We start from the raw sequence: 24,917 nt of genomic DNA, 5'->3' as shown, positions 1-24,917 counted from the left end.
TGTACAGTCGGTAAAGACGGCTCTCCCTTGCCCTGCCTCCAACATGCCTCCATCTAAAAAGGTTAGGTTATCCAGAGTTATCTCTGTAGTTATGCTGCTATAGGCTTAAGACTGCTGGAGGACACACTGACCACTTTCCACACTCGACTACTTTCTTCTACAATCTGCTCGTTAACTGTATTATTTTCTGCTATTTCAGCTGTTAACTTTATTTTTTCTCTAAGTGTTTTTCTCCCCAGAAGAAGCTACAATGATGTTCTGCAGAGCTGTGGTGGCCTCTATCTTATCCATTTTCTCTCTCCCTTTCCTTACATTTTTTCTCCTTTGAGACACATTTTTAATAATTTTAGAAATCATTTTATACTTTAATTTTTTTGTTTTGTTTTTGTGAAGTGCCTTGTGATTTTTAACTTGAGAGGCGCTATATAAAAGTTTGTTTTCTTTTTTTCATGGAGGGGGCCATCGTCTAGCACACTACTGCAATGCTAACCACTTTCCTCCCTCTCCTGATAATAACATGCTACTTTCTTTGACATTGAATGTGCTACTACTAGTTTACCTGTTGAAATAATTATAGATTCACTAAGATAAAGACAATAAAGTTTATCTCTTACTAAATAGAATGTTTACTAAGAAATCACAATGTAGCCATAGAAACACTACTTGGTATATATGTTGTATGTCTGGGATTGAACCTACAACCTTCCAATTACTGGCCAACCCGCTCCACCTCCTGAGCTACTGCTGTCCCAGTGAGGACTTTAGAGCTGTATTAATGTTTATAAATAATTTCTAATAGATTTCTGTCAAATTTGTTCAATTTGAGCCATGTTTAACTAGCACCTGGACAATAAAAACACATCCAAATTAATTTATATTCAATAAAACTGGAAATTGGTTAAGAAAGAAATGGTAGTGTACATTTAACTACTTTGCATCTTATCAGAATAATCTCATAGTTATGAATGAAACTGGATTATTGTTGGCTCTATGCACGAACCATGAGTTCTCCATAAAACTTGAGGTGTAAATGAAACCCATAATGAGTCCTTCCTCTCTCGCTGCATCCTCCAAACATTCAGGGCATCAATTTGTTAAATAGTTCACAGAAATCCAACACGTCCTTCTGACAGTTTGGACAGGAAGCAAAGGAACGAAGATGTAAAAGTAATCCAAACATGAGTCGCCCTGACTCCCCTCAGCATAATTCCTGTGATAAGAAGTTTGTTTTGGACTCATCTGCTGGCTCCTGTTCAGCATCAGTCTACAAGTGAACTCATCTGTGTTTGGAGCAAAGAGGAAATCACTCTTACAACATTTATTGAATGCAGCTTCATTTAATGAGTCTGGTGGCTGAGGGAGAGGTGTGATAATTCATGTGATCATTCTTCAAAAGGCTCTAATCTCAGTTGTTTTTGCTGAACCTGATTTTAGAGAATTACAGAATGTTCCAGCTGATTGTGAGATACATCAATACACCGTACGAGGTCACGTTATTTACAAGCTGCAGAGAAGGTATGGAGGGTCCTGAGATGATGTGAGTGGCTGCTGCCGCCAGCGGGAGCACTAAAATGAAATGAAATGACTGTTCAGGATTAATTATGAGCTATAAAACTGAACTCTGGAGCTCGTTGATTATGCTTGAAGCTGAACAGAGGCCCGCTGGGTGCGGCATGTGAGCCCTCTACACACTTTAGTTAACATGCCAAAGATAGCTCTGCGATAAAGCAGGGAGAGGGACAAAGGACACGCATAACAGAAAGTGAAGACATTAGAGAGAACTTTTAAGGAAATTGGTCAGAAGGAGGAAATTTAGCAGAAGCTGCCTCATTAATAACCCAAAACTCGGAGGATTAATTTAGTATAAAATCTTCACAGAAGAACGTTTGAGTTCCGATGCTCAGCTGGATTTTTTTACTCTAATGTCACATCATGCTGTCGGTGAGAAAACAACTGCCTTTAATTATCAACATCAACACTGCTCTTGTGGATCAGAGCTACTCAGAGAGTAGTGGGAGGAATACATTTACTTCAGGTCACTGATAAGGCCGACTTGTTGCATTTAAATTGCCGATTCCAAAACATTCATGATCAGTAAGGTTTTATTAATCTATTCTGATGTTGCACATGGCCGTTAATCAAGTCAAACCTGAAGCTGTATGGTTCAGAATGCAAGAATCGCTGCTTTTAGAAATATTTAATGAATATGTCTCTGTTATGCTACACTTCCCAAAAATAATTACAATTCCACAGATTTGTGATTCTATATCAGTAAAAATGATAAAATCATTCAACACTTTATTTGATAGATCACGTTAGATATTTGTTGGCCATGTTATGCTTTTATTTTGAAACTTCCACTAAACTAAGCACCAGGAGTTAATGTTATATGAATAAATCAAATCAGAAACAATCACTGTGGATGCTTATAACCGTAGAGCAGTGCACAATGCAAAATAAATCTTAACACTGTGTTACAACATAAAATGCTTTTAACAGCTTATGTGAATAAATGATAAGCTGGCAGCATATTTGTGTTTCATTTTTGCACATTCAGATGTGGGATGATGCGTTAATATTTTGGCGAGGTGTAAAAATTATTTGATTTATTAAGGCAAGGATGATTAAACTTGATATTCAAACATCTGCATCTGAAGTTCTAGGTAAGGTCAAACATGCAAAACAACAATAAATGTATAAAATGTATTTAATGAACCAGACCCATTTGCTCAAGTGTGTTCGAACCCAAACCGCTGTAAGTTACGTCACCAATTCTTTGGTTTTGTTGCATATTTTAATCACTTTCAATAGTCCAATAAGATCAGAATAAACAAAATACCATCAATCTTCTCATATTGGCCTGTATGCCATTACCGGCCGGGTCTCCTACATTAGCCGGTCTCGCTGCCAGCGGGGGTAAATAAAGGCCGGTCTCTAATATTGGCAGGCATCAACATTACTGGTGTGGCCACGTGGAGGGGGGTGGGGGTGGGAAGGATCAAGTCGGTTTCAGACGACGTTGCATCCACAACTGCAGAGCTGGGTCAGGAAGTAACCTTATTTACATTGTTGACTGGGTGTAAAACTGCCCAAAATTTGTGTGATCAGGATGTCCAGGAGGGGGAAGACCCAACCTTACCTGGATGTCCTATGTCATATATTCTGGAAGTTGTGCAAATGCAGGGATGGGAGTAGATATTCTGTTGGGGTGGGGCTGGGTTGGTGCCCTCGGACTCTGTGAGGCTCTGTGATGCTGCTGCTTTGGGCCCTGGCAAGATGGGCTGGGGTCTCCATGCCCTGGGTGGCATTTTGACAACAGAGGTGCCTATTGGGGCCAGTGGGGGAGCTGGCTCCCTGGAGGGCTAAGCCCAACCAGCCATTCCTCCCCATCCCCATACATTTTTCTCCACCTGCTCCCTCACATCATTACACAATCATGCACATAGGACCTTGGGGGGTGGACAAGTCAGGGGGTGCGGGTATGGACCCCATTTCCGCATTCCTGTGGCAACCTGCCCCCCCAATTTTATTTGCACCTTAAACACTTCCACCAACGACATTCCACGCAAACACACACTTAGGGCCTTGGGAGTGAGCACATTCAACGGCATTTGGCAGGGGGATTGTTCAGCCTCATCCCGAGTGCCGGTGCCCACTTCCAATTTTAAACTGCACTTAGACACTGAGGGCTGTGGGTGCAAGTGGGGTGGTGTGGTGGCATAAGCTGGCGTAGGCCAGACGATGCCCACACTGCCCGCTCACCACAGCCATGGAATACACCTCATCAACACGCACTAACACAATATTGGAGCAGGCGGAGGGAGACTAGGGGTCTTAGCACACCTCTATTATCACTTGGCTTCCCGGGGCTGGAGGCTAGGAGGGAGATCTGGCCGTCTGGTTGGAGTCTGGGGTGGTGGGTTGCTTTGTTCAGTGTTGGGCGGGGGAGCCTGCTCATCAGCACCCCAGCGCAAAGGGTCGAACTCTGGTAACCGGTAATGGTTGTACCCCATGTGCAGCAGTACCAGGACCAGAGTGAATAGGGTGTGCATGGGGAGCATGAGTGGGTGTCGGGCGTGCATTTTTGTAAGTCTTTGGTTGTATGTGTATGTGAGAGCATGAGGGAGGGAGTGTGTGACTGTGTTTGTGTATGACTTTATATGTCAGGTGAGGCCTTTGACTCCTCCCTTCTCCTGGGACTTCTTTTGATTATATAGATTTTTGTCTCCCCTCTCCCTGCCACACCTGGTGTGGAGTGTGGTGCCTTGGTCTGCCTGGGTCATGGCTCCCGGGTCAGGGGGTTTAAGATTTTTGGCATCTGCCTGATCATTCCCGATGGCTGCCTGGTGGGATCTGGGTCCCTGGGCTCTGCTGGGTCCCCGGCAGGGGTGATCGCCCCTGGGTCCCAGGTTGCTGGGTCCCGGGCTCAGCCGGCTTGGGGGTGGGGGGCTGCGGGCGGGCCTGAGGGCTTGCCGCTGATATATCTCGGGACTCTGCCGGCTGCTGGTTGTGGCCCCCCGAGGCGATCCTCTGCGCCTCTCGAGGGGGGCAGGGGCTTTTCTGGTCGCGGTCTCCTTGGGGTGTCTGTGCTCTGGGGCAGCTCCTGGATCTCTGGGCTTTGGAGCTCCCTCCATCTCCTACGCATCTTTGGGGGCAGACCTGTGGCCCCTCACACTCTCTATTGGACGCTCCTATAGAGAAACCTTATACAAGCGCGTGTACACACACAGGTGCTCACATGGTGCTCTCATAAGTATGGACTAGGACACGTTCAACACATGTCTTAAGGCTATGGTTGACACTTAATGCACTGATTTATTATCGTGTGATTGTTCAGTTAAACAATGTTGATTTTACATTTTTTCATCAAGTTGACGCAGTGATAGCTTGCTCCTGTTGTAATGTTGTGTGTCCCTTTTCTGCAGGTCTAGAAGCAGACTCTTGTTCATCATTGATTGTTTATTTCCGTGGCTTTTGGTTTGCAGTGTAATATGAGACATAAGATAGTTTGTTATGTCGATTGCTTCAGCATTGGGTAAATTCTCCAGCGAAATAACAGTGTTTGTTGTAAATGTTCTATATGCATACATACATACAATGTTAACTGTACATTTTCATTAAACAAACCTTGTTTTTTATAGGTTCAATGAGACACAAAATCTAGTTTTTATTCATTCCACTGGTACCTCTAATGATATGATAAATGACCCGCACTTGTATAGCGCCTCTCAGAGTAAGGACTCCAAAGCGCTTTACACTACAGTGTATCATTCATCCATTCACACACACACTGATGGTGATGAGCTACGATGTAGCCACAGCTGCCCTGGGGCGCACTGACAGAGGCGAGGCTGCCGTGCACAGGCGCCACCGGTCCCTCCGACCACCACCAGCAGGCAAGGTGGGTTAAGTGTCTTGCCCAAGGACACAACAGCAGAATTCTATGTCTGGAGCCGGGATCAAACCTGCAACCTTTTGATTACTGGACAACCTGCTCAACCTGTTGAGCTACTGCTGCCCTCTAATTCTGGCCTCCTTCCAATAAAGGCCCAAACCAGGATGTGCTTGGGTAAATAAAGGCCCAGGCCTGTATTAGAGGATTTAAGGTAAACTGAGTTTAAAGTTCAACAAAACACTGAAACATACAAATGAAGGTAAAAGCTAAAACATAACGAGTGTTAGAGAGGATTAGAGCGGCTTAAACGTTGCAGATGTGGGCCTTGGACAAGCCAACTGGGATATTGTTGTTTAAAGTAACCATCTTTTGAGTCAGGTTTCATAACTCCAACTTTCTTTGACCAAATAGAAAATATGTCCTCATCCACTTGATTTTTGGAAATGCATCATCTTTGTGGAGGACAGAGGAAGCTGGACAGCTCGCTGGCAGGACCAAATGCCTTCAAACATTTTTTGCAACTGGTTTTCAAAGTGTCTTCATTGCTGAAGGATGCAGTAACTGTCCTAAATCCTGCTTAAAGTGGACCTGAATGTCGCTGTCCAGTACAGAACCACATAAGGGTCGCAGAGAAGTCATACCCTCTCACAGGCAAACTCTTCCACTTGCACAAGTTGTTCTGCACGCTTGTACCACTAGCTATAGTCATCTGGGGATTTGGGGACCAATTAAACAAGACAGATTTCCACCCTAAATAGACGCCACATGAAAAACCATGACTGCAGAAACCTACCTTCAGAAAGAAAATCGCCAAACCTTAAAGTGAAAGGCCTTTTCTGGGTTTTCATCAACAGAATGTAATGTTTACGTACACATGTGACACAACACTACACGAGTGCTAGGAACAGAAACAATTAGGAGGAGAAAAACAGACAGATGTTTATAATTGTGTGTGTGTGTGTGTGTGTGTGTGTGTGTGTGTGTGTGTGTGTGTGTGTGTGTGTGTGTGTGTGTGTCTGTGTGTGTGTGTGTGCCTGTGGGTGGATGGTGCCATGTTCAATAACGCATCAGGTGCCCAACAACACATTAACAAGTGTGCACATTCACCTGTGGGCGGATGACTCTCTCTATGTTCTTCAGGGCCGTGTCAGGGGAGGGGGGTGAGCAGTCTGGTGTGGGGTCTGTTGAGCAGTTGTCATGGTTACCATGCTCCTCCTCGCTCACCAGTACATGGGACAAGTGACCTTGAAGGGAACGAAAGAGTCAGAGGCAGAAAGAGATGATTTGCGAGTCTCCCTTGGTGTTTTGTAACCACCGCTGCAGCTTCAGGTGTTTATGTTCATCTGGATGCTGCTGCTCAGAATCTCACAGCAGCACATCCTGTTTTTAGATTCAACCTTGATTAGAACAAAGCACATGCTAATGACGGGGTCTCAGTTGTACATTTAGCATATTTATTTGTATATTTTAAATACAATGTGCTATTATTACTCTGGATACATTAAGTATGATTAGTGAAACTTGGTCATAAATGTTTTTTGCAGAAACATTTTTCTTGTATTTCTGTGAATAAAACTATTTTTTTCCTGCAAAATACTTTTGCTGACATTTTTCTGAAGCAGATTCACCCCATAAGCATGCAGGTGGTTACTGCATTCAACAGGTTCTAACTTTTATGCAGTTTAGATGTTTTGCGTTTAATTCTGTTGTTTCATGTTCAATGTTTTAATTTATTTTATCGTGATTGTATTTTGTTCTTCAGCACCTTGGCTTCCCGTAATGGGCGTGGAAGGCGCTTTATAAATAAAGCCTTGATTGACTGATTAAGTGTCTCTTTAAAAACATGAAAGGGTTAATGGTTTCTTTTTATCAATCAAAAAGCAGCGACTGAACCAAAGAGAAATCTAAATCAAAACAAAGCTTTGTGTGACCACGCTCTGCCTTCATAACAGCATCAGTTCTTCTAGCTACAGTTGTTATAGGAACTGGGCTGGTAGGTTGGAGACCTGACTTCAGATCATCTGTGGATGTAGTTTTCCTCACATCCTTCTGTCTCTTCATGCAATCCCAGACACGCTCCATGATGTTGAGATCGGGGCTCTGTGGGGGCCAGACCATCACTAGAAGATAGTTCTTCGTGAATGTGGCTGTATGTTTGGGGTCACTCACGTAGTTTATTTTTTGTCATTTTGTAAAATTCAATCATTATTTACATTTTTGAAAGCATTCATTGTTTGCAGCTAGGGCTGCACAATATATCGCAAATATATTGTTATCGCGATATCAGCATGAGCCATATGCATATCGCAAAGAACAAATAAATATCGCAATGAATGGTCAGCTCAAATGTTTGCAAAACATAATGCAGTCTGTCAATCAAACGGAAGCATCATGTTTTATTAACAAATCAAATAGAGACCGTCACCCATTTGGCCAAATGGGTGATTTCTGTAGGTTAGATGGACGGCACCTAATTTTGACGGTTTGCAAACACCTGAGTTGGCTTTGTTCTGCTCTTTCTGCTGATTCTACTTTTCCCGGGATCCACTGATAACATTTTCTTTTTGCCTTTCCTCACATCTCTTTTTTATGATCTGTTTTGTCAGTTTTTAATTTCTTTGTTTTTGATTATTTTTGTTCCTGAGTTAAGTTCTTTTATCGCAAGTAATATCGCCATCGCAGTATTAATCACTGTTATCGCATATCGCAGGTTTTCCTAATATCGTGCAGCCCTATTTGTAGCATTTATTTCACACCAGCCTAAAACTTTTGCACAGTCCTGTGTAATCAAAGAAAGAGCTATTTTGTGTGGCTCGATGTTTTGTTGCACTCTTATGTAGCGTGCACATTAAAGCTGTGTGCAGTCCCTTTAACAATTTGAACGTGGCTATAAAGCTGCACCAGTCACGTTGGCATGGAAATGCTCTGTTGTGCCTTTTGAGTCGGAGTGGGAAATGAAAGAGTTCAGCTCAGCACCTCGTGAGTCGCATATTTCCACCCACCACTGCATCGGCAATCACAGATGTGTTAGCATAAGGCTGTTGTGAGGAGAGAGTATTACTGTCACTTTACAAGCCTTAGCAACAACCACAGCAGAGTTATGTTACTGTTGTCCAGAGCCCTCTGATGTCTTCTCACGTGTACGACACTCACAGGCAGTCTGGGTGGTAAAATGAGAGCGGGGCTAATTTCCCCTGAGAGGAGGGAGCTTTAAAGAGAGATGGGGCTCAATTCAGTTTAAAAGGGAGAAAGCACCAGTCTTAATTAACTGTAACGAGACTAAAAACAGACCAACACACACACACACACACACACACAAACCTCAAACAATACTACTGACAGAGGTTCTGACGTACCAACACACACTAGCATGACACCTGTTGTCATGAATCCCATCATCCATTAACATTGTGAGACTCAGCTATGACTATTAACACACACACACACACACACACACACACACACACACACACACACACACACACACACACACACACACACACACACACACACACACACACACACACACACACACACACACACACACACACACACACACACACACACACACACGATCTGTGAAAACAGACTCAGGTTTGCAGCTAAAACGTTAACATGTATGTGATCGGTTTAGGCCGTTGCAACAATCCTTGGATGATGTTGATGGTGAGATTTTTCACAACTCCCACAAATCCTCTATTCACAGAGAACAAATGAATCTGAGGGACGGGTTGTAACTCATTTAGTGACATTTTGTTATAGAGATGTTATGTTTTATTGTTATCATTATGTTTTTCATTACCCAGATGTATTACTTTTGCTCATCTTGTAACTTCCTTGCAACTCAAGACACTGACCTCTTCCTTATCTCACACACACACACACACACACACACACACACACACACACACACACACACACACACACACACACACACACACACACACACACACACACACACACACACACACACACACACACACACACACACACACACACACACACACACGTTGCTGTCTTATCTCTCGGTTCTTGTATAAATAAAGCTCTCAGGGCCGCATCTCCTTGCAGTTTCGTGAGTCTCACTCTGTGAGCAGATCTGCCCGGACTGCAGTACAGTAAATGTGTGGTTAATTGTCTCTTTTCTCTTCGACTGCAGGCATTAGGTGATTGATAAAATCCCTAACAGATTTTTAGGGCAAAATGAGCAAATAGTTGACAAACGACTAACCCCGGGTTTCCACAGGAGCCGTCAGCAGCACGTTACTGCAGCAGCACGTCTTGCTCGCGTAAGCTGCTGCTTGGCCCTTCCCACGAGACGCGAAGCAGCAGGGAGCAGCTGTCACCGACAGAGCACGAAGTCACACGAGTGACTTCGTCAGTAAACACAACAACAAGCAGGAGAACACTACAACATGGTTTGTGTTTTATGTTCTGTCCGTATTATAATCGCCAATATGGACCTGAAAAACAAAGGAGACCGCTAGCTAGGTGATAACTTCCCACGGGGCAGCACAGTTAGTAACTTTTTTTTTAAAGTAAAGCAAACGGAAAGCAGTACGTTCTTTATTCTGAAAATCTCGGTAGCTTCTCTCCATTTCCGCGTTCGATTTCCTGTCTTTCCTTCCCCAAAAATGTCGAACTTGACCCGTTTCAGAGGCGTCGCGCGTAGAAAATAGAACCGGCGCGTAAAGGCCGCGACATGCTGCTCCTGAGACGCGGCCGACTCGCGCTGCTGACGGCTCCGGTGGAAAAGGTTCTGTTGACCACAGCGGTTCCTATCAGCAGCTGTGACGTGCTGCTGCAGTAACGTGCTGCTGACGGCTCCTGTGGAAAGCCGGGGTAAGAGAGCAAACATCAACTTCAAAAGTGATGACAGTGAAAATATAAAAAATATCAGTTTACATGACCAGCACAGCATCAGTCATGTTATCATGATGTCTTTTTTCTACTATTTAATTTTATAAACCTTTGAAAAAAAAAGTTGCTTAATCCTTTTTAAAGGGCTATAACTTAAAATGTTCAACATTATGTAGTTCTGTGTGGCGTACCCGCAGGTATTTACCTTCCTTTTTATTCACAAGGATGCAGAGAAACATCGGAGTTGTTTTTATCACAGTAAAATGGGAAAATATAAAGAAAACAGAAGCATCGACTACAGAGACAGTCAACCAGTATGTGTAATTCCTCTCAGCTTCCTGCCTGGTGGCTCCAACCTCAGCATCCTTCTGTAATCACTGTCCCTCCTCTGGACATTTCCACACCAGCTCAGTCTGATCATCTAACATGAGCTGCTCCTCTGATGGACTCATTCCTGGTCCTGTCCATCCTCCGTCTTCTCCTCAAGGACAATGTCTCTAAATCAGACAACATGGCTGGTCTATACTGTCCTGTACACCTTTTCATCACACCCAAACCCATTCCTATCTGCTTCTTTCTGAGAAGACTGACAAGGGCCCAGCTTCCACCACTAATCCTGACTACCTTCTATAGAGGAACTATTGAGAGCATCCTGAACAGCTGTATCACTGCCTGGTTTGGTAACTGTGCAATCTCTGACCGCAAGACACTACAGCGGATGGTGGGAACAGCAGAGAAGATCATCGGCGTCTCTCTCCCCTCAATTAAGGACATCTACACTACATGCTGCATCCGCAAAGCCACCAGCATTGTGGCTGATTGGTCACACCCCTTTCACACACTCTTCAACCTCCTGCCATCTGGAAGAAGGTACCGAAGCATTCGGGCACACACATCCAGACTGTGCAACAGCTTCTTTCCACAAGCCATTCATCTCCTCAACATAAAGGGACTGGACTGATAAACACGCGCATGCACACATGCTCACGCACGCACGCACACACACACACACACTCATGTTTTTCTTTGCATGTTTTTTTTAATGATTCTTTACCTACATACTACGTATGTTTACGGTTTTTCTTTTTTCCTTTGTACTACCTACTTAGAGAGGACATGTCATGTTAGGTCAGTCTGTTCTGTCCTTAGTTAGATAGTTTAGTGATTTCCCTGTTATTTTATGTTGTAAGTTTATGTTGCATGTAGCGCCTTGGTCGTGGAGGAACGTTGTTTCGCCTCACTGTGTACAAACCGTATATGGCTGAAGTGACAATAAAGTCTAATTGATTGATTGACTCACTTCTATTTTCCACTCTCAGTAGCTTTGGACCATTCCACTTCCTGTAACATCACAGTTCCACTGTGTCCCTCTTTTTTCCCCTACAATGAATTCTTGGTGTGACTAACCTTCTGGTCTATATCTCCACCTCTCTAGCTTTTCCACTGCCTGCACCCTGCTCTCTCTGCAGACCTGCAAACATCATAGTCTAAACATTACTTTAAACATTATTCAATAAGCAGAGTGAGTCAAGAGCAAAACACTTCCCTAACACTCATTTTATTGTATTTAAAAATGTTTTTATTCACATTCAAGCTTTCTTTTCTTTTTTTATTATTATTATTGTTTTTTTTTGCAAAAGCACAAGAAAGCATATAAATAATAATAAAAAAAACATTCAGCTCCAGCCACAATCTTCTGTTTATTTAGGTATTTGTAACGATGTGCTATAAATCTCATCTGTCCTGCAGGGACAGCTTCCCACCGTGCTCCCTCATCACTAAAGTACTCCTAAACAAATGCATTTGCATACATGTCTGCACAACACAGGCTGTGATTTTTACTTTAAAAAGATACAAAGCTGCAGACACATGAAATCATCAAGCAACGGCCTGCAGCTGATTTAGTGATTGACGTGGGTTTAAAGTAATACAATCAAATAAAAACTGGGAAGATGTCGGAGACAAAAGGAAGGATGTAACAGAGGGATAAATATAGATTGTGAAGCTTCATGCTAAGCAGCCTGACAGCACCGAGGCTTTGAAGACGGATGTAGGATGAGTCTGTGAGCATCTTCAGATCTGCCATGGGGATTCCTCCTCACCAAAGGAAATGTGTTTACACATAAACAGCTGCAGCTCTGCAGTTAACGTTAAGAACTTCAATCAATTTGTCCTTTGTCTGACACCTAAATGGGTCGGGACCAAAGAGAAAGAGCAGAGATCTTCGAACACCTCTCTCCACATCCCTTAGCTTCTCTGGACCGGACATGGAGCCATTGTTCTGTCCAATCGCCATACATCGTCAAACTGGCATACATGTATTACAGCACGCCCATCTGACAGCACAAATCGGTCATACGGTCATACAATGTCAGATCATCAATTTTTAAGCTGTATAACACTTTGATGAGCCAATTAACCCATCAGATCATCATACACTATGTTTTAGCAACTGTATGACACCCTGACGTGTAATTTTGATATATTTTAAGGCTTTATTTTTGCAAAGTGTTTTAGAATTAGAAGGTGGTCAAATAAAAATTTGTGATACATATTTATCAGTTCATATTTGTAGATAGTAAAGCACGATAAATACAATGGACAAACGTTTTCTTCATACTTTGCCAGCTGAACTGATTGCTCTGAACGTGGTGGAGGTTTAGATGAACGTGCACGCACGTGCATGTGCATAAACTGCGTGTATGCTGCTCTGATATGTATGCTGCTCTGTCAGAACACCATCTAGAAGATTTAACCCCTCAAAAGAGTCTAGGCTGTTCTGAAACACCTCCAGGAGACGTCTAGAGGCATTCTGATGCGTTACACGTGCTATAAGCCAGACACGGGGGTATTAATGTTTGTTTATATTAAGTCCTAATTGGTGGCATACCAGTTTCCTGTTTGGTCCATATTTCCACCACCGCTCTTCAGATTAAGGGTTAAGTTTGGTAACACCCTCCAGTATCCAGTGAAAGGCTCTGTAGCATTGTTCCAGGACTAGAACTGTCTGGTCTCTTGTAAACTTGTGATCTGACCACCAGTTTGACTCGTTTCAATAACAGCCTGACACAAACTTTCACAGGAAGACTGAGAACCCCTCTGTAGTCCGAACGCACCCGGAGAAAACTTCCACAGCATTAGAAACACATTTGCATGCTCATAGAAATCATTATGGAGTAGCTATCCTACAGAACGAGGCATGCAGCAGAGGTGTGTCTTCACGTTGGCACCAGTTCAATCAGATCTCCTCTTCCTTCTCGCCTAACAAGACAGAAACTGCCAAAACGTGTTTTTCTGGCCATCAGTTTAGCCTCTGTACCACTCTGACGTTTATAGTGTGTGTGTGTGTGTGTGTGTGTGTGTGTGTGTGTGTGTGTGTGTGTGTGTGTGTGTGTGTGTGTGTGTGTGTGTGTGTGTGTGTGTGTGTGTGTGTGTGTGTGTGTGTGTTTACACATGCCGCTTCCCTCTCTGCCAATTCATTGTAACGTGTTTTTCAAAGCAAATGTCTAATTCTAACAGAATCTCTTAAAATATTAAAATATACCTGAGTGTGATGATGATAAACAGAGATTATACCTCTGGCTCCCAGAAACACTTCATTGCTTTTGTTTCAAAAAACTAATGGGTCTTAACCCCTTTAATGTCAAAGCCCTGCAGCCACTACAGGCTGCCATTAGCTCTGTTTAGCCTCCAGTTAAAAAAATAAGCAGGATAAACGGAGCATGACGTGGCAGCATCCCAGTATTATCCACCCGGCAGAGGTGAACGGGAAACGTGGATAGGGGACAGTGATAAATAGAAATAATAACTTTATCAATTTTATCAGAAAATAAAAATGGTACAACGTACACTTATTGTTGTGTCAAGTTGTGCATTTACTGAACTTCCCTGCAACAGCTGCAGCATCTGTATTCAGGCCAGGGCTACATTTGCAGAACTGGGTTCTGGATTTTTTTCTACAAGCTCATAAAACAAAATGCAGTTCAAGGATGGGTTTTAAGCTCACTCAAAGGCTCATGACTAGTGAAACTCTCAATGAAACAGCACAATGGTGACCTGTAGAGGGCAATAAAAGGAGGCAAAGGGACTCAATTTCGAAAAGAAGAGCTCAGTTAAACTACCCTAACACGAATGCAAGGCATCGTCAGACAGCTGTAATACTATTATTATTATTATTATTATTATTATTTTTTTTTTTATTATTATTGGAGCCATACTAGCATTTATTGGCTGAAAAACAACACAGGCTACAGATTTTCATGAAACAATTTTAACATGTTAAATGGGTCCTTTCACTGATTGAATTGGTCCCTGTGAGTTTTTCATGCAGGTTGAACATTAAAATAGTCTCCTACACCTATCTCCTGCATTCGTTTCTGATAGAAAATAGATCTGTGTGACTTTTCTAATCCTAGAGATTTATAGTCTATTTTCGATCAGAAACTAATGTAGGAGACTATTTTCATGTTCAGCCTGCATGAAAAACCAAGTGGTGCTCGCTGCAGAACCACAAAGGCGGAGCTGCACCAGAAGGTGGAGCTGCACCAGAGTCAGCCCCGCCCATCCCATCAGAGTCAGTCCAATTCCTTCCAGTTGTCAGACTTAATAGCATTCTGGAACCAAAGAGGGTGTTATAGCTAAAAAATGCAAGATTGAGGACGAAGTTGAGAAGTTAATTGAACCGTTTTTGTAAAGATTCCACATAATTAAAAATCTATCTTTTGGAACTTTTTATCATGTTATATTGTCATTTCCTCATAAGAAACACGCCAAAGCCATTTTTGGCCTCATTCACACATTTTCCTCCTATCTCAGCTTCAGTTTGGTCCTCTCCTCCAAAGTAGGTCTGGTCTTGGTTCTCAAATCTGTATATTCTGTGAATTTTCTGACAAATTACCTCTGAAATGACTTCTACTGAGACACCGCTGAAAAATCATACATCCCATCTACAAAAACACACTAGATCGCACAATTACATGTGACATCACTACCTTGCTATCAGATGTAGTGGTGAAGTGGTTGTGTAGTTAGCTTGGCATGTAATTTTGCGCAGGTTCGCCTCCCGGTAACGGCGCAAACTTTTTTCTTCTTTTCTAGCTACACTTGCCAGTACTATGTTTTTAACCATTTATTGGTATACCGTTTACAATGTAATGACTAATGTGTTTGTTTTTCTATTTATTTGTTTATTTAGCCAGTGTGAGTCCATTTGTGAGCAGAGTTTCAACTAAAATGCTGTTTAGAAACGACCAAATTCAAAGAACTTTTAGAGGCATAAATAATTTGCAGAAAATAAACATTACAACTAAAATATAAACAAATTAAATGTTTCAGCTGGCTGAATAGATTGCTGCTGAGCCCACCAAGAGTTGAACCAACATCAGCTGAGGGGAAAGCAAAATTTAAATGGTAAATGGTAAATGGCCTGTATTTGATATAGCGCCTTCTAGAGTCCTGGAACCCCCCAAGGCGCTTTACAACACAATCAGTCATTCACCCATTCACACACACATTCACACACTGGTGGTGATGAGCTACGATGTAGCCACAGCTGCCCTGGAGCGCACTGACAGAGGCGAGGCTGCCGAGCACTGGCGCCACCGGTCCCTCCGACCACCACCAGCAGGCAATGTGGGTTAAGTGTCTTGCCCAAGGACACAACGACAGCGACAGACTGAGCGGGTCTCGAACCTGCGACCTTCCGATTGCGAGGCGAGCACTTAACTCCTGTGCCACCGTCGCCCCACAGACAATGTTGCCACTAGACTACCAGAGCCAACTATAAGTATTGTTCTTAAATGCTTTTCTAGGCTGGTTCTGTTGGAACAGCTATGGACATATTCGCTAAAAGAAACCTTTTCATTTCGGGATATATTCAGTCTTTGTCATGTAGCAAGTTATATTTATCTTGCTTAATTGGAGCATAGAACATAGCATTAACATTTGTAAACTAGTAACAGCCGTCATTCATGTGGGTCAGGTTAGTTTGCGATAAAATAAAAAAAAATAAATAAAAAAATAAAATAACCAGAAGAAGTCAGTGGGCTAGGCTGTTTGCGTGAGTGGGCGGGGCTGACTCTGGTGCAGCTCCACCTTTGTGGTTCTGCAGCGAGCACCCTCTCTGAAAAACTCACACTGACTCATAATCAGAAATAAGATTGAAAAAATGCTTTTTCAGTTTTACACATCTGTGGAAAATATATTTCAATTCAAGTTCAGCAATGGAAAAAAAACACCATAATTTTTTTTTCCATTAGCAACTAAATTAAATTCTCCCCGAGACAATCCCAACAACGCCCACTAGGGTTGTCACGGTAACCGGTGTAGCGGTAAACCCCGGTAAAAAAGTTGACAATAATAATAACCGTCTTGTTTTTAATAAAACTATATTATCTCGGTGGATTACAGTGGCTGCGGCGTAGGCGCGGTGACCCTTACCAGCCACCGTATCATCTGCTGAAGTTGCCGGCGGCACATGCGCACTTTGTTGTTTACAACCAAAACTTTCTTGAAGCTAAAGCTGAAATAATGGCCAAAGGAGGAGACGGCAGCGCTCAGGACATTTATTATCCCTCAAAGAAGACAAAGTCAGAAGTGTGGGCATCTTTTGGATATTTAAAGAATGCCGAGGGACAGCTGATAGAAGACGGCTATCCTGTTTGCAGCACGAGCAGAAAAAGTGTCTGTGAAAGGCAGCAACGCTTCAAATCTCATGACACATCTGCGTGACCATCACCCACAATTCTACAGTCAACGCAAGGCAAGCTAACGTTAGCGTTTTAGCTAAAATGCGTGATCCGAGGATTTGGGTTGAGGGAGAATGCAACGAGTCGCTATATAAAGCAGCCGCAGCGCTGCTACCTGCATATAAACCGTGTCACGGACACCCCCATATTGAAATGACGCTATGCATTACGGGGCTCCCAGGGGCAGATAAGAGTTGGTCTCTCTCCGAGAATAATTATGAATTCAACAATGATTACTGCCTGATGACATTTCCCCACATCTGCAAAGCTCACTGGAAGGACACAAACCGAGGACAATATTTTCCTGATATAGGGATTATTACTCAAGTAAGGGTAAAAAAAAAGTATCTGACTAGAAGGCTACTTGAGTACTGAGTATCATCTGATCGAATATTTTTAAAATGATGACATCAAACAGACAAGAAATAAGAAGTTACAGGCAAATATTGGCATTTTAAAGATTAAAGGGAAAAAATGTAAACAAATAAACAACATAATTACAAAATAACACATTTTAGGCAAAATTTAGACACAAACTGACGACAATATTTTCCTAACATACAGGGTTTATTTAACTGTGTGAAAATGTAGCATGTTTAAAAAAAATACTGCGATAATACCGAAAACCGTGGTAATTTTGGACACAATAACCGTGAGGTTACATTTTCACACCGTGACAACCCTACCGTCCACTACAGGACAAATTTCTACTTCTCGAAAAAAAAACTCAGATTTGTCATGTTTAGACATTTTGGGTAAAGGAGAAAGCTGAAGAGTCTGACGTACAATATGTGCACGGTAAGTAAAAGTTGTGTCATTGAAAGAGTAAAAACCCACACAGATCATTTTAATGTTACATGTCTGTGGATATTAGGGAACATGCCTACAACTTAGTGTGTTGTGCTGTCTGAGCCATCTTTACACCAAACACCCTACTTGCATAGCAAACAGCACATGTGGGACAACGAAAGTGATTCTGACTAATTTACACAAAACCCATCTGCAGGCAAGTGGTTCAGCAAAAATAGATTCCCTCATTTGAAACAAATCCATCCCATACAGCAAGTATAATCCCGATCTAATTTACAAAATGACTGCCTCACAACTCATTCAGTTGCAGGATTAGGCTCCTAATTCCGCTCTCCGCGTGGATCCTGCTACAAAGACTAAATTCCTCTTGTTTACAGTCAGGGAAGACAATTGTCATGCTGGAGGAGACGCGCTGCAGTGGGACCCAACATTCCCATGAACACTGCAGAATCAAAAGGAAGACTGTGTGTAAGGGCGAGGTGAACAGCAGCTGACGGAGTGGAAATAAGGTCCAGTAATAATAAAGGAATGAGGGTTGTTAGACATTAAGCAGTCAGACATTAAATACAGGAAATAGTTTTCCAGCAGGTCTCTGGTGTTTCTGCAGCAGCTGGACTGACAGCCAGCAGATGCTGTTTGATAAAGCTGCTCTGATGATTTGAGGCTGAAGAAAGCATTAGAAATAGTAAAGTGTTAAGGATGGAGCAGATAGCTGCAGAATCCCTGCATCAGCACCCAGCAGGATGAGGAGGACTCCCCATGAAATCATCATCTAATGTTTCTGTTTACAGGACGGTGGAGCAGTCAGGGACTTTCATTTAAATACACCGTCCATCACTAAACAGTACAATTACACGTGTCAACCGCTTATTTCTACAATCTCTTGATACTTTTGAAATAGAATTTGCTAACTGAGGTTTCATAAAGAAAAACCAAGGAGGTGATGTAAAAAACAAGCTGGATCTGTGTTTTATTCTTGGTGTTTTATAACCCGCCTCTTGATCCTCACATCCTTCTCAGAGGTGGATAAAGACAGACAGACTCACACCCATGTCCAATTAGTCGACGTGTGGCTGAACTCCGAGCAGGAATCCAGGATTTTCCCTGCTGCTGCGTCACAGATTCCCATTGTGTGTCTGCATCAGCCTGAGGTGAGCCGAGCCTTCTGCTTCAGCAGCCGAATATCTAATCTGCTCCAACACCATCTCAGACTCTGTCTTTACTTACAGCCTCTCTTTCTGAAACATAATGTCTGCAAGGGTTTATGGAGCATTTGCAAACATTTTCACCAAAACACTGAAATGTAAGATGTGCAGCTTCACTTTTTATTTGGTCAGGTAGCAGTGCTCATAGCTGAGAACAAGCAGCACCCACACAGCTCACCTACGTCACCAGAGCAGTTTCCCACCAACAGACAGTTTAACTGACATAAAGCACAAAAACCAGACTGCACACTGGGGTTAGAATAGAAGAGAATATGTTTCTAGCGAGACAGTTCCTATGACAACATACAGGTGACTCACCAGCCAGTGATGCAGTTGCCCTGACAACCTGCAGAGTGTAGCTTTGCTATGGGAGACAAGCGATTGAACGGAGCACGCTGTGGGTGATTAGTTGTTGTGGGTGTCGGAGAGAATTAAGAGAGCTGGAGGAAAAGCTCAAACTAAAGCCCAACAATAAAAAAACAGGCACACCATCATTCAGGGAATGCCATCGATGGCATTCCCTGAAGGAATGCAGACCAGCTGCCACCGTTTGTGTCAGAGTTCAACATCATTCATGGTGAGAAACAGAAGCAGAAATATGGGGGGTTGTAGAACCCTAGAAGGAGCCATAGAAACACAGGCCATTTACCAGTGTATATGTATATGTGTGTACATGGAAAGAGTTTTGTACAAAAGAAACTCATTTGACCAGGAAGTATGTAAGTAATCAGTGAGACAAATTCATTGGTATTACTCTTAAAGATCGGTGAAGGGCTCAGACTTTCATTGATGGCTGATTAATTTGTCCCATCGCTCAAACATGGCGCACGGAGACAAAAACATCACTGCCCATCCGAGCTTTAAGCTAGTTAGAAAAAAAAAGACTTTTCTATCCCAACTTTCCCTGAAGAGAAGTTATTATACACCTGTATTCACTACCTAAACCTCTGTTACTGCACCCCAGGGCAGCTGTGGCTACATCATAGCTCATCCCCACCATCGTGTGAATGTGGGTGTGAATGAGTGAATGACTAATTGTGTTGTAAAGTGCCTTGGGGAGTTCCAGGCAATATATATACTACAGGCTGTTTACCATTTAAACCAATAATTTCATTCATCCAATAACTTTTTATGATCAATTTACAAAAGTTGGTCGATTCAACTTGAATCTAATTAAAGGTGTGGTTCACTACATTAATCAATACGTTTGCAGTGGTTTCTAGTAAGAATAAATGTCTTGTAAGTCATACTCAGGGGGGAAGAATCCTCTGGTGCGCCAGTTTCAGGAACTAGAAGTGAGACACATCACAGCTGAGCATCAGACGGCAGGATTTGGACTTATTTCCTGACATTTGGACATCTCACCTTGGACTGGCTAACAGCAATATGACTATCACTGACTGCTTGCTCTGCAACGTGGACGTTTTATCTCCACAAATAACACAAGCCGTGTGGTGGAGTTGTTAATGCTAACAGTTAGCTTCTACTAGCCGAGACGTTCTCTGCTGTTTCCTGGACGCTAAACCAACAACAGCCTTCCCCGTCATGAGTCAAGATGGGTGAGTCCATGAATGTAAAGTGACAGTGTGACGTAGATAGTTCTAATCCGAGAGTTTCACCGTCTATTTCTATCAGAATCTAATCCAGGAGATAGGTGTAGGAGACTATTTTCATGTTCAGCCTGCATTAAAAACTCAGACTAGCAGATTATAATCTGAAATTATCATTAAAATTTTTTTTTTTTTTTTGGTGAATCACATCTTCAAAGTTATTCTGGTAAGAATCTAATAAATACAAACCTAACAGCCAAGCACGTGTTTAATTCACCAACCTTCAGTGATCGATCAGTCAGAGCGTATGATACAAAAAATAAGACAAAGAAACGAACCCTCTTAAGAATTAAAGCTGGAGTCATTCGCTGTAAAAACAAAAACTCTTAAGTGTTTGTATCCAAATGAAAACTACTCTCACCCACAGTTTCCACACCTGCTCACTGCCTAAACACTTTATTACACAATCTGTTTAGTTTATAGTCGGTTCATTTGTTCAACTAACATTTCTCCAATTCTGAAATCTCTCCACTGGTTGCCCGTGCAGTTCAGGATAAACTTCAAAATTATGCTTCTGACTTACAAATCCTTGAACCATCAAGCTCCTCCATATCTGTGTGAACTTGTCCATTACTACAACCCGCCGCGTGCTCTCAGGTCTGAAGATAAGCTCCTCCTAGCTGTTCCGAATGCTCGTTTAAAAAGCCGTGGAGAGAGGGCTTTCTCTGTCTGTGCACCCAAGCTGTGGAACGCATTACCACTGCTAGTGAGGCAAGCACCAACAGCTAGCATTTTAAAATCACGCCTGAAAACTCACTACTTCAACCTAGCGTATACCACATAATTATGAACCTCACTTACATCTACACTGTTTAAAAATGGACTTCACAATTATCAACTTCCGTATTATTGAGGTTCTTTTTTTAAATGTTTTTCTAATTTTTTATTCACCCTGTGTCTTATTGATTTTTAGCTGTTATTTTTGGGACTTTTGTTGTATTTCCTTTTTATATTTTATCTGTGTTCGACATGTTTGTATAACGCCTGTTTAATTAACTAACATTTTTAGTGTACAGCGCCTTGTTTGGTTGTAATGCCTTGTGAATGCGCTTTATAAATAAAATTGGATTGGATTGGAGCTAAAGTCGTGAAAGTTGTACATCAGGAGTTTTAGATGAATAGCTGCTTTTAAACTGAAAAACACCCGATAAGAGTGCACCCCTTCATTTGTTTCCTGTGAAAACAGACTCAGGCGGATAACAGCAAAGATCCTGGAGAGCTGTGGAGCCCTGAGCTCTCCTTATTATAGGAGTTCAAGGCAAGGCGGCACATTTCATACACAGAGGCAAATCAATGCACTTTCCAGGAGCAAAAACAACAAAATCAACATAACAGCAAAATTAAAATACACATATTAATTTAGATTAAGTTTTATAAACCCATTCAATTCTGATTTAAGAATTAGATAAAAGGCAAAGTTTAAGGGGGGGTTATTACAGTGCAGAAGATGCGCCATTAGAAACAATCATCCATAGGCTGATGAATGCATGAAGGTTTTCCATTTTGATTTAAAAGTTACTAGAGTTGGGGCACAGTAGAGGTTAAATGAAACTTTTATGTTGATCAACACCAAGATCCAGTTTCACTTACCATTACGAGAGCAGGCGTTGAGCTTGTGGTTGATGTCGAGGGAGCTGGGTTTGCGTGTGACAGCGGTGGTCACAGACTCGTACGGGTTGTCCTCGTCCTCCGGCAGGAACACATCCAGCGATGGAGAGGTGACGATCTCTGTTGAACGCTTGGGCTCCTGAGGTGGGACAGAATGGAAAACAGGAAAACTTTGGGTTACAAAAACAAAAACAAGTTACTTTTCTCTCTCAAACCAGTTCTTTACGGAGGGGTTAAACAAAAGATTATTTGTACTCCCGAGGCTTTCCTCGTCACGTTGTGATGGATTCAGGTTGCCATCTTATCACATGGTGCGAATGGGTGTGAGAAAGAAAAACAGCAAAATAACCTCTGGGAACAAGAGTGTTGTTTTTATTTTACTTAAGGGCAAGAAAGCATCACAATGGAATGAGAAAAGAACGCAAACAGAATCCGCTCTGTGTTCTAAAATAAGACGAAATGTGTTCATAACATCCAAACACTGGCATCCATTATCACTATCAAACCAGTCAGAATAAGCCAGATGGTGATGAAATTGGACTAAAACAGTTTAAATAAATTGGTTAATAGTTAGTTGAAATTTGTTTAAAGGGGCCACATCATGGAAAATCCACTTTTTGGAGCTTTTACCATGTGATATCGTTATTTCCTCATGAAACAAACCCTTTATAGGCTTCATTCAGGCATTTTACTGCCTCAGCTGCAAATTTAGAATTTTATTTTGATAACTCTGCAAAATCCTCAATGGAAGTGCATCACCAAGCATTGCTCCTCCCCTTGAAGCTATTCTCAGATCAAAAACCCACTTCCCCTGGAAGTAGGTCACTAACGACCACCTTCTCCGAGTTGCAGGAATAGAGCGGTTGATTTCATGCCACAGTTAAGAATGTGACCTTCATGTCACAGATGACTGCTTTAAACCTCCACCAGTACCAAAGTGAATACTCTTGACAAATTACTTCTGCACTGGGGACAAAATGCTGATGTACAAACGTGTCCTGTCCACAGATGTACATAATGGCCAGCACAGGATATGTGTGTGTGTTACATTTGTAACAGACTTGGTGGTCTAGTGGTTAGGGTAACTGAATGGTGTGTTGTTTTTCACTGGTTTGACTCCCAGGAGTAACTTTTATTAGCTACACTTGCCAGTATCATGTTTTCAACTCTTTATCGGTGACAGTTTAAAATATAAGGACTAATCTGTTTTTGTTTACTTTCTTTGTTTATTTAGCCAGTGTGAGTCCATGTGAGGGGAGCAGAGTTGCTGCTTGGAAACAACCAAATTCAAAGACCTTTAGAGACACAAAATATTTTGCAAAAATGAATCAATAAAACAAAAATAAATAAAGGAGTCTGTTTCAGCTGGCTAAATAAAATACTGCTGACACTGGGAGTCGAACCAGCATTAGGGCATGCTAAAATAAGATTAAAGGTGGTCGCTTTAACCACAAAACTACCACAAAAATACCAAGGCCAGTACAACAACTGACTTGACGAAGATGCTGTTGTAGACGCGTTTTGTCAGCGCATGTGTGAGCTTCACTGAAACAAACCATATCCAGGTACAAATTCAGGCTGATGAAAATAACTCATCTTTAAGATAAAATGACATATCAACAGTGCCAAAAGTAATATTTTATCATATATTGTGCCTACCTTTGCTCTCAAAGATTTAACATAGCATGAACTGGCTCCTTTATTGCCAGATTTAACCAAAAACATTTTATTAATTTAAATTTGCTCAGTGGGGGAAAAAGAGTTTCCCACAGAAAAGAAACTAACATTATATAATTAATAACTTGTGATCATTTAAAGCTAAAACTATCATTTTAAGATGATCTAAACACAGAACACGAATAAAAAGCTAATTTCTCGGCCATTCTTTGGGACCTTTTCCTTCCTGAATGCGCAGCAGGAGATTTTTCACATTTTGCAGTTTTAGTGAAAAGGTTGAGCCCCAACGGGATCAGAGAGAGTAAGCCGAAGCCCAGAGGCCTCTTATCAAGAAGCAGATGTGTCCCGAGAAAGAATGAAAAACAAGAGCGACCGATGTGAAACAGGGAAAAAGGTTGCAGGGGCGGGAATACTTCCAACCACAGAGACACAACATTTTTTCACCCACCACACATCCTGTAGACGTCGGCCTCTTTCCCACAACACAACGCTCATCACTTCTGGAGTGTCTCCTGGCAATCTGCCCTGGTTGTAACCTTCCTAACTGGATCAGTGGTAAACACGTCGCCATAGTAACAAGTTATGTCATCTCGGTGCTGCTTAAATATATTTACAAAGATGTGACTCCATCATTGCCTTCCTTTTTTGACATCCATTACTCTTCTTGTCATTATCTGTTACTACATTACCCACACTGCACCAGGCTATCAATCACACCGTGTGAGCGTTCAGAATGAATAAATCACTTTGGCTGATGGAGCAATCAGCCCTTTGATGATTTCTCTCACTCAGTCTGAGATTTATTTCACCCTTCACTTAATGAAAAGCCAACAAACTCAAAAAGTCATCCTTCTCTTTTTCCATTCACCTCTCCGTCTCCATCAGCACCCAATTAGATTTCCATTACTAGCTAATGGCAATTCAGTCAGTCGCTCCATGGGTGGTCTGGAATCAGCCAGCGCTGATTCGACTTGACAGCCTAGTTTAGCCACAGATTTCACACATC

At 42.1% G+C, this 24,917-nt stretch overlaps 1 protein-coding gene across 3 annotated transcripts in view; it reads right to left on the bottom strand.

Moving 5' to 3' along the window:
- The window catches only part of anks1b (ankyrin repeat and sterile alpha motif domain containing 1B), a 305,040-nt gene that overhangs the window by 111,931 nt on the left and 168,192 nt on the right, over positions 1 to 24,917 (bottom strand). For 2 of the 3 annotated variants that reach the window (XM_070548583.1, XM_070548587.1), the window contains exons 11-12: positions 22,217 to 22,378; positions 6,503 to 6,639 (exon numbers count right to left, since the gene is read on the bottom strand). In XM_070548583.1, the coding sequence (XP_070404684.1) occupies positions 6,503 to 6,639; positions 22,217 to 22,378 (299 nt within the window). The remainder of the gene's footprint in view (positions 1 to 6,502; positions 6,640 to 22,216; positions 22,379 to 24,917) is intronic. The other variant, XM_054739750.2, reaches the window with a different exon arrangement.

The sequence above is a fragment of the Nothobranchius furzeri genome, chromosome 1 (genome assembly GCF_043380555.1).
Source record: "Nothobranchius furzeri strain GRZ-AD chromosome 1, NfurGRZ-RIMD1, whole genome shotgun sequence".
Classification (NCBI taxonomy): domain Eukaryota; kingdom Metazoa; phylum Chordata; class Actinopteri; order Cyprinodontiformes; family Nothobranchiidae; genus Nothobranchius; species Nothobranchius furzeri.
This window is presented reverse-complemented; position numbering and strand designations above follow the sequence as displayed.